The sequence below is a fragment of the Jaculus jaculus genome, chromosome 6, assembly GCF_020740685.1.
Source record: "Jaculus jaculus isolate mJacJac1 chromosome 6, mJacJac1.mat.Y.cur, whole genome shotgun sequence".
In the NCBI taxonomy this organism is placed as follows: Eukaryota; Metazoa; Chordata; class Mammalia; order Rodentia; family Dipodidae; genus Jaculus; species Jaculus jaculus.
This window is the reverse complement of record NC_059107.1, coordinates 100938942-100959057: the sequence shown is the minus strand read 5'-3', so window position 1 is coordinate 100959057 and position 20116 is coordinate 100938942. Positions and strand designations below refer to the sequence as shown.

General features: G+C 42.0%; 1 protein-coding gene across 10 annotated transcripts in view; it reads left to right on the top strand.

The window, feature by feature from the left end:
- Window positions 1–20116, top strand: part of R3hdm2 (R3H domain containing 2) — a 193742-nt gene that overhangs the window by 110467 nt on the left and 63159 nt on the right. For all 10 annotated transcript variants that reach the window (XM_045151578.1, XM_045151575.1, XM_045151577.1 and 7 more), the window contains one exon: window positions 13324–13523. In XM_045151578.1, the coding sequence (XP_045007513.1) occupies window positions 13359–13523 (165 nt within the window). In that variant the 5' untranslated portion in view covers window positions 13324–13358. The remainder of the gene's footprint in view (window positions 1–13323; window positions 13524–20116) is intronic.

Genomic DNA, 20116 nt, shown 5'->3' with positions numbered 1-20116 from the left:
CTTGCTGGCAAAGCCAAGGACCCAGGTTCAATTCCCTGGTACCCACATAAAGCCAGATGCACAAGGTGGTCCATGTGTCTGGAATTTGTTTGCAATGGCTGGAGGCCCTGGTGTGCCCATTCTCTTTCCCTCTCCCTCCTCCTCCTCCTCCTTTCTCTCTCTCTCTCTCTGTCTCAAATAAACAAATAAATAAAATAACTTATAAATACAGCAAAAGCTGTGGCAAGCTTCTATAGTCTCAGCATGCTAACACTGAAGACAGAATAATTTTCTATAAGCTTATGGCCAGGTGCAGCAAAGAACAGCAGAACAAGAATCCAGAGTGAGAAACCCTGCCTCAGATGAGGTGGACAGGTGAGGAGCATCCCAAACATTGTCCCCTACAAATGCTTCATGGCATGGATGCACCCTCACTCACATACTCACATGCATGAACAAACATGCACACACACAAATATGTGGAGAAATTAGAGCTGTCACACATTGTTGGCACAAATATGAAATGTTGTAGCCACTATAGAAAATAGTATGGAATTCCTCAAAGGATTAAAAGCAAAACTGCCATATGATCCAGAAATCTCACTTCTTGGTATATACAGAGAACTGAAAGGGTCTTGAAAGGATTTGTAAACACATGTCCATGGCAGCATTATTCACAGTAGCTGAAATGTTAAAGCAATCCCAGGATCCATCAATAAATATATAGATAGCAAAATGTGGGGCTGAAGAGATGGCTTAGCAGTTAAGGCACTTGTCTGCAAAGCCTAAGAACCCAGGTTCAACTCTCCAGAACCCCCATAAGCCAGGTGCACAAGGTAACGCCTACACACAAGGTGGCACATGCATCTGAAGTTCGATTGCAGTGGCTAGAGGCCCTGGTATGCCGATTCTCTCTCCCCATGTGTCTGTCTGTTTGTCTGTCTGCCTCTTTCTCTCTCTCTTTCTCTGTCTCATTAAAAAAAAAAAAAAAAAATTGGCAGCCAGACATGATGGTGCTTTAATCCCAGCTGTTGGGAGACATTACACCCCCAGGGCTCATGACTACCCCTGTTGCAGGTTTTCAGTATCAGGAATGTATTCTCTCCCATGGAGTTGGTCTCCAGTCCAATTAGAGAGCTGTTGTTTTCCCCCATAACAGACATGTCACTATTGTACCCATTGGTTCATTTTGCCTGGCTGGACAAATTTAAGACTTCCAGTGTCCACTGTTGAGTATTTTCACTGGTGATTTCTCTCTCTCCCATTGAACTCCATGTAGCATGGCTTTTTCCAGCTTTCTATCAGCTGGTGTACATGGAGAGGGTTTTCAGTTCAGCTCCAGCAGGATTTCTCAGTGGCGTTGCAGTCCAAGTATGTGGAGTCTTCAGCAATAGGGTCTTACCGTCTATTCCTGGTGGGAAACCAAGGGCCTCAGCAATGGCCTGTAATGTTTTGAGGATATCAGGGACCTCCCTGGCCAACAACTCAGTGGAAGATATCCCATCCCTGGCACTGAAAATTTTCTAGTAACAACCTGTGGCTTCTGATGCATATATATTTTTGGGTAGAATCTTGCTCTAGCCCAGGCTGAACTGAAATTCACTATGTAGTCTCAGGCTTGCCTTGAACTCACAGCAGTTCACTTACCTCTGCCTCCTGAATGCTGGGATTAAAAGCATGTGCCACCATGCCTGGGTTTATGTATATTTTGAAGCTCAGTGATTAGGACTTGCTTCCTTCCTGACCACTTTGAGCTTCAGTTGACTCACTAGGTAAGTGGCAATTTCTGTGTACACAATAGATAATACCATTCTAGAAGAGAAGCTTCTTAGGTTCTGTGCTACCACACACTGCTTTCTTTTCTTTTTTTCTTTTACCCTTTGGACCCAGAACATCTTGCACCTTAAACATCACTATTGCCACTGAATCCCCGTAGCCCACAAAATGTTTTCTTCAAGCCCCTCACCAGTTATCATAGGTAATAGAATCTAAAGGAACGAGACATTCAGTGATCCATCTACATAGAAAATTTAGATTCTCTCTTTTGGAAGAAGCAATACCTAAGTTGTTTTTGTTTTGGTTTTTTGGTTTTACAGGGTAGGGTCTCAGGGCTTGCTCTAGTCCAGGCTGACCTGGAATTCACTATGTAGTCTCAGGGTAGCCTCCAACTCATGGCAATCCTCCTACCTCTGCCTCCCAAGTGCTGGGATTAAAGGCGTGTGCCACCACCCTCAGCTAATTTTATGTATAGATATATATACAGGATATCACTTTGTTACCTGGCTTGGCCCCAAACTGAGCTCAAGTGATCTTCCTATCTCAGTCTATTCAATATCTGGGAATAAAGGCATGTTCTACCAAGCCTAACAAGATTGGTTTTTTAAACAATTCTTGTGGTGCACACCTTTAATCTCAGCACTTGGGAGGCAGAAGTAGGAGAATCACTATGAGTTCAAGGCCACTTTGAGACTACATAGTAAATTCCATGGCAGCTTGGGCTAGAGTAAGACCCTGTCTTTAAAAAAAGTAAATAAACCTATCAATTTGTAGTGGTTTACTCTTGATATATTGTTGAGTAAAGGGCTGGAAGATTTTAAAGGAATTTGCCACAAAGTAAGACTTGAATTTTAGTATTTAGTAATTTTTTTACTTCCGTTTTCTCTACTTGTACTATATGAGGGCCTTAAGACTGCCTGAGTTTGGTTCCCCAATACCCATGGTCACACATGTCTGTCACCTCAGTCCTGTGGAGAACAGAGACCAGATAATCACTTTTACTTGCAAAAATGATAAGGTCCGGGATCAACAAAAGATTACATTTTGAAGAAATACACAAAAGAACAACAGAGGAGGAGACTTGGTATTCTAAAGTCTCTGTACACACACATACTTGCACATATATGTACATATATGCGCCACACACATCATACCACATGTACTACACAGGAAAAAGAAAACAAGGCAACTGGATACAGTGATGCATGCCTATAATTCCAGCACTCAGAAATTTGAGAGTAGAGGATCATGAGTTTGAAGCCAGCGTAAGCTACATGGGCAAGACTATCTGAGAAAGACAGAGGTGAGTGGCGTGGGGAGAGGAGGAGAGAATGGTCTTCTGTTTCTGAGCACCCCCTGCATAATATATTCCTTTGGCTCCACTGCCTAAAAGTTGTTTGTAGAGTTGATGGGAGGATATATGATCTCACCGTCTTCTGGAAGGATCTTAACCTTGGTAGTCAAAAGTGTATGTATGGAGATGATGCAGTATTCTCCCTGAATCTTGGTTCCCAGTCATCATCTCTATATCATCCCATTTCCTTACTCCCTCATCTTGGCCCCACATCTGACAACCACAAGTACAGCTTTGAGCCACGAGTGTCCTCAGGAAACATTCTGCCTTACAAATTATGCTGTTAGCTGGGATGCAGTGTACAGTGTACACAAACAGGTTATGGAAAAGCACTCATTTGAGCCCTCCTGAGAACTTAATGTCTTTGCTTTGTTCTAGTCACAGCTACCTATGAAATAATTTCTTTCTGTTTCTCCCACCAAAATAAAACCTTCCATGCCTTAATTTCTTCCCTGTTTCAAATACACTATCAGTCACTCTGTTCATTTAATCTTTTATTGATGGTGCTCTTGCTGTGTAAGCCTTTTATTCTCAGTTAATAAATTTTCTTCTCATGTGCAACTTATACTTTTTTGGGCCAGAAAATTTTGTTTCTAGGAATTCTTATTTCTCAGAGTTTTCAGAGTCATCTTCTTAGAACTTAGGACTGGAAATGATTTACTTTAACCAAGGTTATTTTTAGAGAGCCAAACAGAACACCTTTGCTCATGAAATAGTTTTTTGAGCCAGGCATGGTGGCACATGCCTTTAATCCCAGCACTTGGGGAGCCAGGGTAGGAGGGTTGCTTTGAGAGACTGTAGAATGACCTGCAGGTCATCCTGGGTTGGAGCAAGACCCTACCTCAAAGCCACCCCCCCCAATAAAAAAAGAAATAGTTTTATGAAAAAAATAGAACAATAAAATAAAAATTTAAAGATCGAAGCTTAATGGGGGCTGAGGACATTGCTCAGTGGTTAAAGACACTTGTAAAGCCTGCTAGCCCAGGTTCAGTTCTCTAGTACCCATATAAAGCCAGATATACAAAGTGGTACATGTGTCTGGAGTTCATTTGCAGTGGCAAGAGGCCTTGGCATGCCCAAGGCCTGCCTGCCCCTCACCCCCACATGCAAATAAATAAAAATTTAAAGGGGCTGGGGAGATGGCTTAGCAGCTAAGGCACTTGCCTATAAAACCAAAGGACTCAGATTCAATTTTCCAGGATCCATGTAAAGCCAGATGCACAGTGTGGCACATGTATCTGGAGTTCATTTTCAGTGGCTGGAGGCCCTGGTGTGCCTATACTCTATCTGCCCCCCCTCAAATAAATAAATTTTTTAAAAAATGGAGAAAGAAACTTAAAGAAACACTAGTTTGGGCATGGTGGCATTTGTAATCCCAGAGGGAGAATTGCAGCTAGTTCCAGGTCAGCTTGGGCTACATAGCAAAATCCTATATGAAAAAATGTACAATTTTATGAGAGCAAGTGCCAAGTATGGTGTTGCACTCCTGTAACCCTACCCTTTCAAAGTAGAGGCAAGAGGATCAGTTCATGGTCATCCTTAGCTTAAAAAAAAAAAAAAAAAAAAAAAAAACAAAGATGGCATGTGATGCACGCCTTTAATCCCAGCACTTGGGAGGCAGAGGTAGGAGGATTGCTGTGAGTTTGAGGCCACCCAGGTCATCCTGAGCTAGAGTGAGACCCTACTTAGGAAAAAACAAAAAAAACAGCAAACAAAGATGGGATGGGGAAACAACTCAGTGCGTAAAGTACTTGCCAACCTAGTATGAGAACCTGAGTTCTATTCCCCAGAACCTACATAAAGCTGGATGAAGTAGTCCCAGCACTCCTATGACAAGATGAAAAGTGGAGACAGGAGAATCCCTGGAAGCTTGTGGGCCAGCTATGCTGGTGCACACAGCAGCAAACGAGATCCCACGTCAAATAAGAATGCAAGAATTGACATGTGACATTGTCCTCTGACCCCCATATGTATGCCATGGCATGTGTGTACCCTTACTCACACATATACACACGCAAAGATAAATACAAATAGGGAGGTGGGAGGGAGAAGAAAAAGATTTTAATAGTAAACAAAGTGTATTTAGAATTAACTAGCTGGATCTATTTTAGATTATCCTAATTTTGTTGGCATCATCCAAAACATAATGGGGAGCCAGCTGAACATCTGTCTCCATCAGGCTTAGTCAAGGTAGCAACTTTGGCCACATCAGTGTCATAGAGTTTCTTCACAGTCTGTTTGATCTGGTGCTTGTTAACTTTGATGTCCACAGTGAACTCAGTGTGTTGTCTTCTGTCTTCATGGCTGACTTGATGATCAGGGGAACCTGATGACAGCGTAGTGGTCAAGCCTGTTTCTCCTGGGGTGCTCTTCCCAGGGTGTTTAGGCTGCCTCTGGAGGCATGTCTTGGGTCGCTGGAAGGTGGGTGAGTGCCAGGCTTCTTTTTGTGGCTGTGGGCATCTTTTAGCACTGCCTTCAAAAAAAAAAAATTAAAAATTAAATAAAACAAGGCTTAGAAAGATAAGCATCACATGTTTTCTCTGTTATAAAGAACCTTGATATAAATATATATGTGGGATATAAAAATAGAAACACGACTGTAAGAGGCAAGGAGTAGGTCTAAGGGGAAAAGAAGGGAAAACATAAGAAGAAAACAGAATGAAAAGAGAAAGGGGAACTATTGGGATAGGGAGAAGAGGACCAGTGGGGGTGGGGAGGACAGGACAGGACAGGGGAGTAGGAGGCCAATAAAATACAGCATAGTGATGCAGTTTATCAAAACACCACAGTGAAACCCCTTTCTATGTAGGTTAGCTAAAAACTTAAGTTTTATCTTATTTTTTTAGTCAGTGTCCAATGTAGTTTGGTCTTGTTAAATTTTTATTTATTTACATATGTGTTGTTAATACAGAGTCTCTTGCTACTGAAAATGACTCTAGATACATATGCCACTTTGGGTCTCCCTTTAAGTGGTTACTGGGGAATTGAACCTAGGCCAGAAGGCTTTGCAAGCAAGTGCCTTTAACCACTGTGCAATCTTCCCAGCCCCCCAGGCTGGTTTGAATTTGACATGTATTCAAGGCTGGACTTGAGGTACTAATACTCCTGCCTCCATTTCAGATATGTGCCATTATCCCTGACTTTTTTCTTTTTCATTTAAGCATTAATTTATTTAAGCAACAAGATACTTGACTTAAAAAGACAACTATCTAGGATTTATTTCTTTAGAGTAACTTATCCTTTATTAAAGACATTCTTCCCTACATGTAACAGATATGTACAAAACTGTTAGAAAATTGTCCTTGAGGGTTGGAGAGATGGATCAGTGGTTAAAGTGCTTGTCTGCAAAGCCTAAGAATCTGGGTTTGATTCCCCATTACCTGCATAAAGCCAGATGCACAAAGTGGCACCTGTACTTGAAGTTCATTTGCAGTGCCAGGAAACCCTGGTTTACCCTCTTTGCCCTCTCTTCTGTCTCTTGTCTCTCTCTCTTCCTCCCCCCCACCCTCTCTTTGTGTGCAAATAAATAAATTGTTTTAAGAAATTGTAAGGCTGAAGAGATGACTTAGTGGTTAAGGTGCCTGCCTGTGAAGCCTGAGCACCCATCATCAGCTCCCCAGATCCCATGTACGCCAGATGCACAAGGTGACACATGTACAAGGTTGTACATGCACACAAAGGTGGCACACATGTTTGGAGTTCAATTGCAGTGTCTGGAGGCCCTGGCTACTGTTTTGTTCTCTCGCTCGCTCACTTGCTCTCACTGTCTCATTAAAAAACAAAAAAGTCCTTGGGCTAGGCTTAGTGGTACACACTTTCAATGCCAGCCCTCAGAAGGCTGAGGTAGGAGGATGACTGTGAGTCTGAGGCCAGCCTGAGACTACATAGTGAATTCCAGGTCAGCCTGGGATAGAGGGAGACCCTACCTCAAAAAAAAAAAAATTGGGCTGGAGAGATGGCTTAGCAGTTAAGGTGTTTGCTTGCAGAGCCAAAAGACCCAGCTTTGATTCCCTAGGACCTATGTAAACCAAATGCACAAGGTGGCGCATGCATCTGGAGTTCATTTGTAGCAGCTGGAGGCCCCATTGTACCCATTTTGTCTCTCTCTCCCAGCCTCTCTCTCTCCCCGCCTCTCTCAAATAAATAAAAACAAAAATCAAAAAAACAACAAAAAATAAATAGCTAACAAGTAAAATTAAGCTGGGCATAGTGGCGCATGCCTTTAATCCCAGCACTCAGGAAACAAGGGTAGGAGGATCACTGTGAGTTCAAGGCCACCCTGAGACTACATAGTGAATTCCAGGTCAACCTGTGCTACAGTGAGACCCTACCTTGAAACACCAAGTAATAATAGAATAGTAATAATAATAAAATTATCCTTGGTATTGGGCTTATTACACCATGGATGGTGGAGAAGCACATGAGGCCCCAACCGGAACTGAGTAGTTATTGGCAGCAACTACTATCTTCAGTGCTGTAGCCACTGCTAAGTTGCATGTACTGTGGTTAATAACAACCCCCTCCCATGCTCATGCAAGCAACCCTAATTAAATTCAGTGGGTCATAAGAAGAGACATCAAAGTAGGACTAGTTGGGGAGAAGAAAGGGTTAATTAGGAGGGGGAAGAGTCAGAGAAGGTAATGGGAAATTAATATGATCAAAATACATTACTTAGGCTAGAGAGATGGCTTAGTGATTAAAGTGCTTGCCTATGAAGCCTAAGAACACGTTTGAATCTCCAGGTTCCACATAGCCAGATGCGCAGTGATGCAAGCGTGCAATGTTACACATGCTCACAAGGGGGCGCACATGTCTGGAGTTTGTTCACAGTGGCTGAAAAGTTCTGGGGTGCCCATTCCCTGCCCCCCCACTCTCTCTGTCTCTCTGTGTGTCCCTTTCTCTCTCTCAAAAATAACAAAAAATACATACTTACATGTATAAAAATTGTCAATAAATAAAATTATCTGCCAGGCTCACTGGTGTACGTCTTTAATCCCAGCATTTGGGAGGCAGAGGATTGCTGTGAGTTCAAGGTTAGCCTGGCAGTACAGAGTGGGTCTCAGGTCAGCCCGAGCTAGATAAGACCCTACCTTGAAAAACTTTTTAAAGACAAAAAAAGATATCTAGGGCTGGAGAGATGGCTTAGTGGTTAAAGAGCTTGCCTGCGAAACCTAAGAACCCAGGTTCAATTCCCCAGTACCCATGTAAGCCAGATGCACAAGGTGGCACATGCATCTGGAGTTCGTTTGAAGTGGCTACAGGCTCTGACGTGCCCATTCTCTCTCTCTCTCAAGTAAATAATAAAATAAAAGAAATTATCTCTGGTTTTACAATGATAAATGAAAAACATTAAAATTCTCAAATTAAGTTACATAACAATCATTGTCGGGGTTTTATTAAAGCAATGAGAATAAAACAGCTTACTTGAATAAAATTAATAGCTAGGGTTAGCGAGGTGGCTCAGTGATTAAAGGTGCTTGCTTACAAAGCCCAAAAGCTTTGGTTTGATTCCCAGGAACTCTTGTAAGACCAGATGCACAAAGTGTTGCAGGCATCTGAAGTTAATCTGCAATGACAAGAGGCCTTGGCAACCCAATGTCTGTCTGTCTCTCTCTCTCTTTGCAAATAGTGTTTTAAAAAGCTAACAGCTGGATAGCATGCCACTGATGGAATAAGGGTTTATTTTCCCAGGACCAATACTTTCCCCATTACATCTCCATTTGGTGTCAATCACATCATAACATTGAGAGCTGTGAAAATAGCTCAGTGGTTAAAAAGTGCTTGCTTGCAAAACCTGTCAGCCTGGGTTTGATTACTCAACATTACATAAAGCCAGATACAAAGTGGTATATGCATGGACCTTGTGCATCCTGCCTCCTGACATACAAATAAATGGCCACTTCATTTTTAAAAAGTAATAATCTTGCCAGGCATGGTGGCACACACCTTTAATCCCAGCACTTGGGAGGCAGAGGTAGGAGGATCACCATGAGTTTGAGGCCACCATGGGACTCCATAGTGAATCCCAGGTCAGCCTGAGCTAGAGTGAGACCCTACCTCAAAAAATGAAAAGTAATAATCTTGTGTATACATCCCAATTACCTTAGGTACAAAAAAGGAACAAGGGAAGGGAGAAATGAAAGAATAGAGAAAACTGTACTGCATGTAGTAGTCAGGATATGTGAAGCCAGATTGTGGCTTTCTCGTTGAGAATGCATTTGGAGTAAAGCAGCAGGTTTTCTTTTTAGCAGATATTTCCTGTCTGTTGCAGAACACATCAGTTATGTCTTCATCCTCCCTTTACAACTGTGTAGGTGTGTCTGTTTTGTTGATTGGCAGCCTGTCAAGTCAGAATCTGATCTGCCTCATTGGCAAGCCCTGTCATTCACAATAAGCTTTCATTAGTTTATTAATTGTTCTATTTTTAAAATTTTTTTTGTTCACTTTTTATTTATTTATTTGAGAGTGATAGAGAGAGAAAGAGGCAGATAGAGATAGAGAATGGGCGCGCAAGGGCCTCCAGCCACTGCAAACGAAATCCAGATGCATGCGCCCCTTGTGCATCTGGCTAACGTGGGACCTGGAGAATCAAGCCTCGAACCGGGGTTCTTAGGCTTCACAGGCAAGCGCTTTACCGCTAAGCCATCTCTCCAGCCCAATTGTTCTATTTTATAGAGATCCTTCTACCTTGGCTCCTCCTATCTTAATTGTTTTTAAGTCACTTGTTCCCTCCAAAACCCAGTCACTAAAGAAAAACAACACAATTGGTTTAGCTTATTAAGCTCCATCTCCCTGGGCTCAAAGATAAGGTCACTTTCCCTGATGGTGTGTACTTAGGAAAATGCACACAAGCCAGGTATGGTGTTGCTCACCTTTTATTCCAGCACTTGGGAAGATTGAGGGAGGAGGATTACTGTGAGTTTGAGGCCAGCCTGAGATTACAGAGTGAATTCCAGGTCATCCTGGGCTAGAACCAGACCAGACCCTACTTCAAAAAAAAAAAAAAACAAGCTGGGCAGGTGGTGCACGCCTTTAATCTCAGCACTCGGGAGGCAGAGGTAGGAGGGTTGCCATGAGTTTGAGGCCTCCTTGAGACTACAAAGTTAATTTGAGGTCAGCCTGGGCCAGAGTGAGACCCTACCTTGAAAAACCCAACACAAACGAACAACAAAAACACAAAAGAAATATGCTTTAGATCAACGTTAGGAAAGAATAAAGGCGCAATCTGGGTAGGTAGCCAAAATATATTGGCTTACCTTTTCCTTAGTGCTAAGGATTACTTTGTTTAGGTCTAGGATGCACTTCAGTTGGTAGTGCTTGCCCACCATGCACAAAGCTCTGAGTTTGATCCCCAGCACCAGATAAACCTGGGCATGTTAGCACATGCTTGCTGTCAGCATTCAGGAAGTAGAAGCAGGAAGATTAGGAATTCAGGTCATTATCCTTGACTATATAGCAAGTTCAAGGTCAGCCTCAGCTACATGAGACCTTGTTCAAAAATAAGCAAAGGAGGGCTGGAGAAATGGTTTAGTGGTTAAGGCACTTGCCTGTGAAGCCTAAGGACCCATGTTCTACTCTCCAGATCTCACATTAGCCACGCGCACAAAGGTGGGGCAAGTGCAAGGTCACACATGCCCACTAGGTGGCACAAGTGTCAAGTTCAATTGCAGTGGCTGAGGCCCTAATGTGCTAATTCTCTCTCTCTCTCAAAATAAAATAAAATAAAAAATATGAATGAAGAGATGGCTTAGCAGTTAAGGTGCTTGCCTGCAAAACCAAAGGGCCCAAGTTCGATTCCCCAGGACCCATGTAAGTCAGATACACAAGGGGGCACACATATCTGGAGTTTGTTTGCAGTGGCTGGAGGCCCTGGCATACCCACTCTTTCTTTCTCTCTCTGTCCCCCCTCCCTCCCTCCTTTTCTCTCTCCCCCTGCCTGCGTGCCTATTTTTCTCTCTCTTAATAATAAAATATATTTTAAAAACCTAACTTTCCAGAATGACTTTGCTTAACCCGTTCCTCAAGAGGTCGGTAGTCTCAAAGGATTGTCTGATTAAATTCTCAAAAGCGAGTATGTTGGGGCTGGAGAGATGGCTTAGTGGTTAAGGCACTTCCTTGCAAAGCCTAATGGCATGGGTTTGATTCCCTAGTACCCACATAAAGCCAGATGCACAAAACAGCTCACACATCTGGAGTTCATTTGTAGTAGTAAGAGACCCTGGTGTGCTTATTCATTGTCATACTCTCTCTTGCTTGAAAATAAATTTTTTAAAAAATTGGGGGGTGGGTAGGTTAAAACCAAACAAATTAAAAAAAAAAAAATTTAAAGCCAGTTAAGGTGCTTGCCTGTGAAGCCTAAAGACCCAGATTTGATTCCCCATTCCCCATGTAAGCCAGATGCACAGGTAGAGCATGCATCTGGAATTTAATGGCTGGAGGCCCTGGCACACCCAATCTCTCTCTTTCAAAATAAGTTTTTTTGGTTTGTTTGTTTTGTTTTGTTTTTGGCTTTTCGAAGTAGGGTTTCACTCTAGTCCTTGAATTCATTATGTAATCTCAGGGTGGCCTCAAACTCACAGCAATCCTTTTACCATTTACCACTACGCTTGGCCTCATGTGGGAATACTGATGGGCCCAGTCTTGCGCAGATAATTGTAGTTGCTGTGAGTTCATGATTTCAATGGTTGTGTCAAGTCTGGAAGACAGCATTCCACAACATGTACCCCCTCAGTGGTGAATAGAGCTTTATGATACATTCTCTTTCTTTCTTTCTTTCCTTTTTTTTTTTTTACATTTTCCTTCTTTCTGAAGAGAATCTACTGATTTAAGTAACACATCTGAAAATGTGAGCAAATTTATGAAAGGAACAAAGGAGTACATATAAAGTGCCAAGAGAACTCATACTAAATTGCTTTGGAACTAGAAGCTGGTGAAACTCAAAATAATTATGCTCAGTAAAAGAGTCTAGACATGTGACTTCATTTATATAAAATTGTAGAGGGGGTAGGGAGACAGCTCAGCAGGTTAGGGTGCTTGCTGCACACGTATGAGGACCTGAGTTCAATCCTCTGCACCTATGTAAAAAGCCAGGCATGACTATGCATACATGAAACCCTTGGGGTGCTTGGGGGGGATGGTAAAGACAAGAGAATTGTTGGGGTTCCCTTGGTCAGCCAGGCTAACTGAAAAAGAGCTGCTAGAGGTTTAATGAACCTCTGTTTCAAGGAAATAAAGTGATAGAGGACACTTGATGATCTTGCCTCTGTACACATGCCCACTAGGCATACATATCTATTATACACATGTGCATACATCTTAAACACATACCAAGTTTTTTTAAAAGCCTAGAAAATGCTTGGGCTAGAGGTATTGCTCAGTGGTACAGAATATGCTTAGCATGCACAAGGCCCTGGGTTCAATCCCAGACACACACACACAACCTAAAAAATACAGATTAATTTGTAATGACAAAAAGCAGATCAGTATCTTGTAGGGGTGTGTTGGGAAGGAAGGGGGAGTTAGGTAGGGGCATGAGGCATGATGAACGCTATCTCAGTTGGCGTGATGATTTCACTGGTGTCTACATGTACATGTAGGACTAGGGATTGCTCGGTGGATAAAGTGCTTGCTTATCCCAGTATTAAACCTGAATTTAGGTTCCCAGAACTCATGTAAAAGCCGGATGCTGTGGTACTAGCATATGTAATCTCCATATAACTAGGGCAAGAAGGAAGGTGGAAACAAAAGAATCATCTGGAGGTTCACAGCATGGTGAACAGCAAGAAGCCTTGCCTTGAACAAGGGCTTGTGCTTGAAGCCTTCTGATTTCCATACTTAGGCCATGGCATGCACATAGCCACATACACATGAACATGTACAGACATACATCAAAAAAGTTACATGCTTTGAATTATATGAATGACCACACATGGTGTCTTATGCCTATAATCCCAGCTCTTGGAAGGCTAAAGCAGGATTGCTGTGAGTTCAAGGCCAGCCTGGGCTCATAGTGAGATCCTGCCTCAAAACATCTAAAATAAATTAACTTAAATATACTGTTTATTATATGTCAGTTTTACTATAATAAAGTTTTAAAGAAATGAATCCAGGAGCAGCGTTTATCAGAGGCCTCTTTTATCTCTGAAATACAAGTTGTGTATGTGTATTAAGTACAGAGCCATAACTCTTGTGTAATGCTTTTGATGTTTCTTTAGGAATCCATAGAAGCTACTGTATTCTACTGAAGAACATGTCTAACAGTAATACTACTCAGGAGACCCTGGAAATAATGAAAGAATCAGAAAAAAAACTGGTAGAAGAATCTGTAAACAAAAACAAACTTATATCTAAGACTCCAAGTAAAGAAGAAGTTGAGAAAGAGGGGGAAGATACAGGTTTGCGTCAGGAGACACAGGTAAGGATTAAAAGTGCATTGTGGGGCTGGAGGAATGGCTTAGCGGTTAAGGCCTTTGCCTGCAAAGCCAAAAGATCCTGGTTCAATTCCCCAGGACCCACATAAGCCATATGCACAAGAAGGTGCACACATCTGGAGTTCATTTGCAGTGGTTGCAAGGCCTGGTATGCCCATTCTCTCCCTCTCTCTCTCTCTCTCTCTCTCTCTCTCTCTCTCTCTCTTTTTCTCTCTCTCTCTCTCTTTCTCTCTCCCTCTCTCAAATAAATAAATAAAATAGAATATATATATTTTTTTATTTTTAATTTTTATTAACATTTTCCATGATTATAAAAAAATACCTCATGGTAATTCCCCCCCCCCCACTTTCCCTTTTGAAATTCCATTCTCCATCATTACCTCCCCATAGAATATATATTTTAAAAGTGCATTGTGGGGCTGGAGAGATTTCCCAGTGGTTAAGGCATTTGCCTGCAAAGCCTAATGACCTGAGTTCAATTTCCTGGAGTCCACGTAGAACTAAATGCATAAAGTGATACATGCATCTGGAGTTTGTGGCAGCTAGAGGCCCTAGCACACCCACTCTCTCTCTGCTGGGTGTGGTGGTACACACCTTTAATCCCAGCACTCAGGAGCCGGAGGTTGGAGGCTGTTGGTTCAAGGTCAGCCTGAGACTACATAGTGAATTCCCCATCAGCCTGGACTAGAGACCCTATCTCAACCTCCCCCCCAAAATTGTGCATTGTTACTCTTTTTACTTGAACATAAGTAGGAATCTAGAAATCCAGTCATTGATAAGAATTCTCCCAAAGCCAGGCATAGTGATACACACTTGTAATCCCTGGGAGGTAGAGGCAGGAAGATCAGAAACTCAAGGTCACCCTTGCTATCTCAAAAAAAAAAAAAAAAAAAAAAAAAAAGCTGGAGAGATGGCTTAGTTTAAGGCACTTACCTGTGAAGCCTAAGGTTCTAGGTTTGATTTCCCAGTATCCATGTCAGCCAGGGTCACAAGGTGGCACATGCATCTGGAGATCATTTGCAGTGGCTAGAGGCCCTGGCATGCCCATTCTCTATCTGCCTCTCCCCCACCCACAATAATAAATAAAGTAAAAAGATATTTAATGAAATACTCTGTTTTGTCTCAGAATCAATGATGAAATCTAAAGAAGATAATGGTATCTCAAAATAAATGATGTCTCAAATCTAATTGGGCCCAGGTTTACTGGATTTTGCTATATTTGCTCTATTGTCAGAGGAAGAGGGAAAGAGAGAGTTGTGTGTGTATATGTGTGCTTTAGATGGGGTTTTAATATGTCCCTCATTTGTTATGTAGGTGTTCTTGACTTTGAACTCCTGATTCCCCTGGGTCTACATTCCAAATGCTGAGATTATAGGTGTGTGCTACCACGATGTCCAAGAGCATTTTGATGTTTCTTAACTCTTGAAAAATAAACTACCAGCTGAGTACAGACTTTCTATAATCCCAGCATGAGGGAGGCTGAAGCAGAATGATTGCCCTGTGTTTGAGGCCAGTCTAGGCTAAGAGTGAGACCCTACTCAAAAAACCAGAAAGAACTGGGGATGAAGCTCCATTGATAGAGTGGTCACCTACCATTCACAAAGCCTTGGGTTTGATCCCTAGTAACACATGAACCTGATGTGTTGCATGCCTGGAATCCCAGCACGTGGGAAGTGGAAGCAGGAAGACCAGAAGTTCAAGGTCATTCTCAGCTATATAGCAAGGTCAAGGCTACTATGAGATAATATATTAGACCTTATCTCAAAATGGAAAACCAGGAAAAAAAAAAAAGGAAATAGTCTCTGAACTTGCCACCTGGTAGATATGAATGAAGAGAATTGCATGTTTTCCATCCAAGTCCATACTGCAGTACAGAAATACTGGCAGGAGATAGTCAGCTAGTCAAAGAATGTTTCTTTTAGTTGGCCTGTTAGAGTTCATCTCTCTCTCTGTGGTCACTGCTGGTTTCTTTTGTAAATCCTTTGGGTCCAATGGCAAAACTAGTCTTATTTATTTATTTATTTTGTTTGTTTTGAGGTAGGTTCTTACTCTAGTCCAGGCTAACCTGAAATTAGGCCAGCCTCAAACAGGACAATCTTCCTACTTAGGCTTCCTGAGTGCTGGGATTAAAGGTGTACACCACCATGCCAAGCAAGACTAGTCTTTATTATAAGTCTGGGTGACAACCCATTAAGTCTAGCAAGAAGCTAGATTAAAAAGCAGGGCAGCAACATTTTGGAAGATCTGGAAACTTGAAGCATAATTTTTTGAGACAAGTTAATTCACTTGACCTTGTCTTCTTTAAAGATTAAAGCAGGAACAACATAAAGGGATGAATTGAAATCAGACAGCTCTTTGAGATATTTTTGTCCTATGGCTACTTTCTCTTCTAATGCCTTTTATCTTAGAGTTGGCCAGATCTGTGTCTTGGTTGCTTTTCTCTCCATTTTCTTTTACATGTGAATTGTCATTCCCTGCCCATCCTTGTGTATGTGGAGACAGTCTGCCACAGTTCCAGCTATACTTCCAGCATCCACTGATACCAATAATGAATCTTGAATACTCAGGACAGATAACTGATGAATATTTAATTATGTGCTGTCAGACTACCTGAAAGATAATAATTAAATGAACTTTTAGATCCAAGTTATTCTGTTCTCAGGAGACTATTAATGAATGATATTCTGAATTCCTGTTGTGTGTACTTGAAAACAGACAGAAAAGGAAGAACATTTATAGAGTTTTATGTTCCTTGTGAGGCAGTCATTTGGTTTAAAGAGGTCTTTATCTGGGTATACAAATAGACTGTAGGTGGGTGTTGAAGGGGACCTGCCTCTCCTTTTGTTACAGCAGAGGAGGTAGAGCCACTGCTGCCATCTACTGGAGCTCTGCTTCCTTTTGAAAAGTCTTTAGTTTTCATACCCAGTCCTGGATCTAAGGAGCAATTCCTTAAGAAGCCCTCTGTTCTCTATCATTTCTCAACATAACACATGTTCCGTCAAACCTCCACTCAATGCTCACACTCCAGCAGTCTCCCCAATTACTGGTACTATCAAGGAAATCCATGTTCTGAGTTGGAGCTAATAAATTGGTGAGAAAAGGTGCTTTCTGTTTTTCCTGTTTTTCCTTTTTTTTTTAAGATAGGGTCTTGTTCTAGCTCAGGCTGACCTGGAATTTACTATGTAGTCTCAGGATGGCCTTGAAGTCATGACGATCCTCCTACCTCTGCCTCCTGAGTGCTGGTTTAAAAGTGTGCACCACCATGGCTGGCTAAAGGAGCTTTCTTTATTTGGTCTGTGTGAGATATATTTTGGGGATTAACAGTTAGAATTCAGAACATCTTTAGCATGGAAACAGTGCTACAAACTGCAGGCTCTGAGTTTGTATTTTCAGGATGGGCAGACAAGCTCTTACTTAATACATACTGAACTCCGTGTATGTCCTATAAATAACTGGCTATATATCACCCCATAACTGGAGTTTCCATCCCTTCTGATTTACCTACCATGCTGCTTTAAAAGGATGATTGTATAAGTTCTCGTCAAACTTTTTCTATATTATTGCCCTGTGGTAGATCTCATTTCCCCAGTGTAGGTGTATCATGACCTAGTCCCTTATCTGTCCCCTGTCCCCTGTGGTATTATGTGCTTCAGAATTATCTGATTCTTTGATTCCTGTTATAAATGGGAGTGGAAAAGTTTGGGAAGAACATGCTTTTGTGTGTGCTTTCTCTGCCCCTTGTGTCCCTCCTTAGTTTTCTTCTCCTGGTCACGTCAGCTTCTGCCCCTCCCCCATCTGCCTAATACCTCTTTACATTTAAAACGCAGCCTAGACATGTGTTTCTTCAGGAAGCCTTCCTTGACAACCCATTGCAGGTTTGTATTGTAAGATTGTTTGATTCTTTTGTCTTCCTCACAGAACTGTAAGCTGCACGAGGACCGGTTTGGGTTAGCAGTTGGATTCCTCTAGCCTAACTATCCTTTACATAGAGCAGGCACTCTGTACTTGTGAGTGTTTGAACTCATCTATTATTAGGTCTGAGGTGAATGCTTCTGCTGTGATCTCTTGCATTACTCCATAACTACTTCTTTAAAGCCCTATATTGTAATTGTCTCTCGTCTGTCTTCTCCAACAGGATTATGAGTTCCTTTTGACAAGGTTTGTTTCTTTTACCTCTGTATGCTCTAGTAGCTAGCATAATACCTGCCACATTAATATGGGTTTGGTTAAACTATCCATTGTGGAAAGTAAGTAGATTCATACATGATTAGACGTATGCATTTAGGAGCTGGGAAAATTGTTCAGTGGTTAAAGACACTTCCTTGCAAAGTCTGCTGGCCTGGGTTCAATTCACAGCACTCACATAAAGCCAGATGCCCTAGTGTGTCCATACACACAACTCTTTCTCACACAAACATCAATTAATTAATTTTAGATGTATGGGCTAGAGAGATGTCTTAGCAGTTAAGGCACTTGCCTGCAAAGCCTAAGTACCTAGGTTTGATTCCCCATAACCCATGTAAGCCAGGTGCACAAGGTAGTACATGCACCTGGAGTTCTTTCTTTTGCATTGGCTGTAGGCCCTGTCATGCCCATTCTCTCTCTCTCTCTCTCTCGCCATATATATATATTTTTTTCTGTCCCTCTGTCTCTCATAAATAAATAAAGTATTTAAAAATAGAAGTGTATGTTTATACAGCATTTTGAAAAAGGACAGGTTAACAATACAGGTTTTTTTTTTTTTTTGGTTTTTCGAGGTAGGGTCTCACTCGAGCCCAGGCTGACCTGGAATTCACTGTGTAGTCTCAGGGTGGCCTCGAACTCATGGCAATCCTCCTACCTCTGCCTCCTGAGTGCTGGGGTTAAAGTTTAAAGGCATGTGCCACCACACCACGCCTGGCCTACAAAAAATTTTAAATAGACTATTGATATATTTATAGATATACTCGATGATATGGTCAGTGTTTATACTAGCAAAGATCAGAAGCATCCTAAATGAAAGCCAGATGAGGTGACTCATGCTTATAATCCCAGCACTGGAGAGCCTGAATGTTGTAGTCAGGTTAGTATTGCTGGCAGAAATCAGTTGACCAAGAGCAGCTTGTGGGAAAAAAAGGGTTATTTTGGCTTACAGACTCAAGGGGGAAGCTCTACGATGGCAAAGGGAAACGATGGCATGGACCTCCCTCACTGGCTAACCAAGATGGACAATAGCAACAGGAGAGTCTGCCAAACACTGGTAAGGGGACACTGGCTATAATACGCATATGCCTGCCCCCAACAACACACTGTCTCCAGGAAGTGTTAATTCCCAAATCTCCATCAGCTGAGAACCTAACATTCAGAACACTTAAGTGTATGGGAGACACCTCAATCAAACCACCATCTCTGGCCCCCATAAACTGATAACCATCCATGATGTAAAATGCAATGCTCTCAGTCTAACTTTAAAAGTCCCCATATATTTTTATCAATCCTAATGATGTTCAAACATCCCCATAATCCAAGGTCTCTTAACTGAGCCATAATACCAAAAATTTCCCCCCAAAACCATAATAGCACAGAATAAACACTCACACTGCAAAAGATGGCATTGGGCATAGCAAAGAAATATTCAACCAATAAAAGATTTAAACAGGGCAAACATCAAACTGTGTAGCTCCAAATCCAACAACTCTAGTCAGTGACAAATCTCTAAGTTTGATAATTCCAACCAACAACAAGTCTCTGGAGTTCCAATTCCTCCCCTCCTGCTAGGCTACTCACAGCCCTGGAAAACTCCAGCTGAGGCCAGCAGCTTCCTTAGCAGCCATCTTGTGGTCCCGGCATATCCACTGCAATCCACGGTTCATCATCATGGCTCCATCAGGTCTCCATGCAGGCAATCCAGCAAACCAGCTTCACACTGCGCATGGCCGTTTCCAAATCACAAGACTGTTGCAAATTCAATGACCCTCTCTTTCCTGCATTTCTTATACTCCACAATACCAGTTTGTCAACCCAGGGGGCAATAAATCTGACTTTGAAGAACAGGACACTCCTTGAGCACTCAGTCCCCTTTAAAAGAGTCTACATTCTTCCTGTTGCCCCAGTGCAGGTCAGCTGGCCCAATCTCAAAGGTTGTAATCTCTCAATTGCAGCTGAATGGGCAGCAGTTCACCCAAAGATTTCATTTTTTCTGTGTCATATTCCTCTGCTCACATCAGTCTTTCAATGCAAAGCACAAGTTCTCGGGATATGGACATAACAGCAAACCTCACACAAACGGCTTCTAGCCCAGTCCAGGCAAACTTTTGTCACCCTCATAAGACAAATCTCATGGTCATTAGTTCTTACTGTATTCAGGTCTATTAACTTTGACCAGAATAGTTCATCAAGTTGTACTTAGAGAACTGCAAGGCATCTCTTAGACCAGGGTTTCAAATCCTTCCACATTCCTGTTTAAAATCAGCTCCAAAAGGCCAAAACCACACAGTCAGGTGTCTAGCAGAAAATGACACCACTCCTTAGTACCAGCATTACTGTTACAGTGAGGTTTGTATTGCTGCTAGAAATCACCAGACTAAGAGCAGCTTGT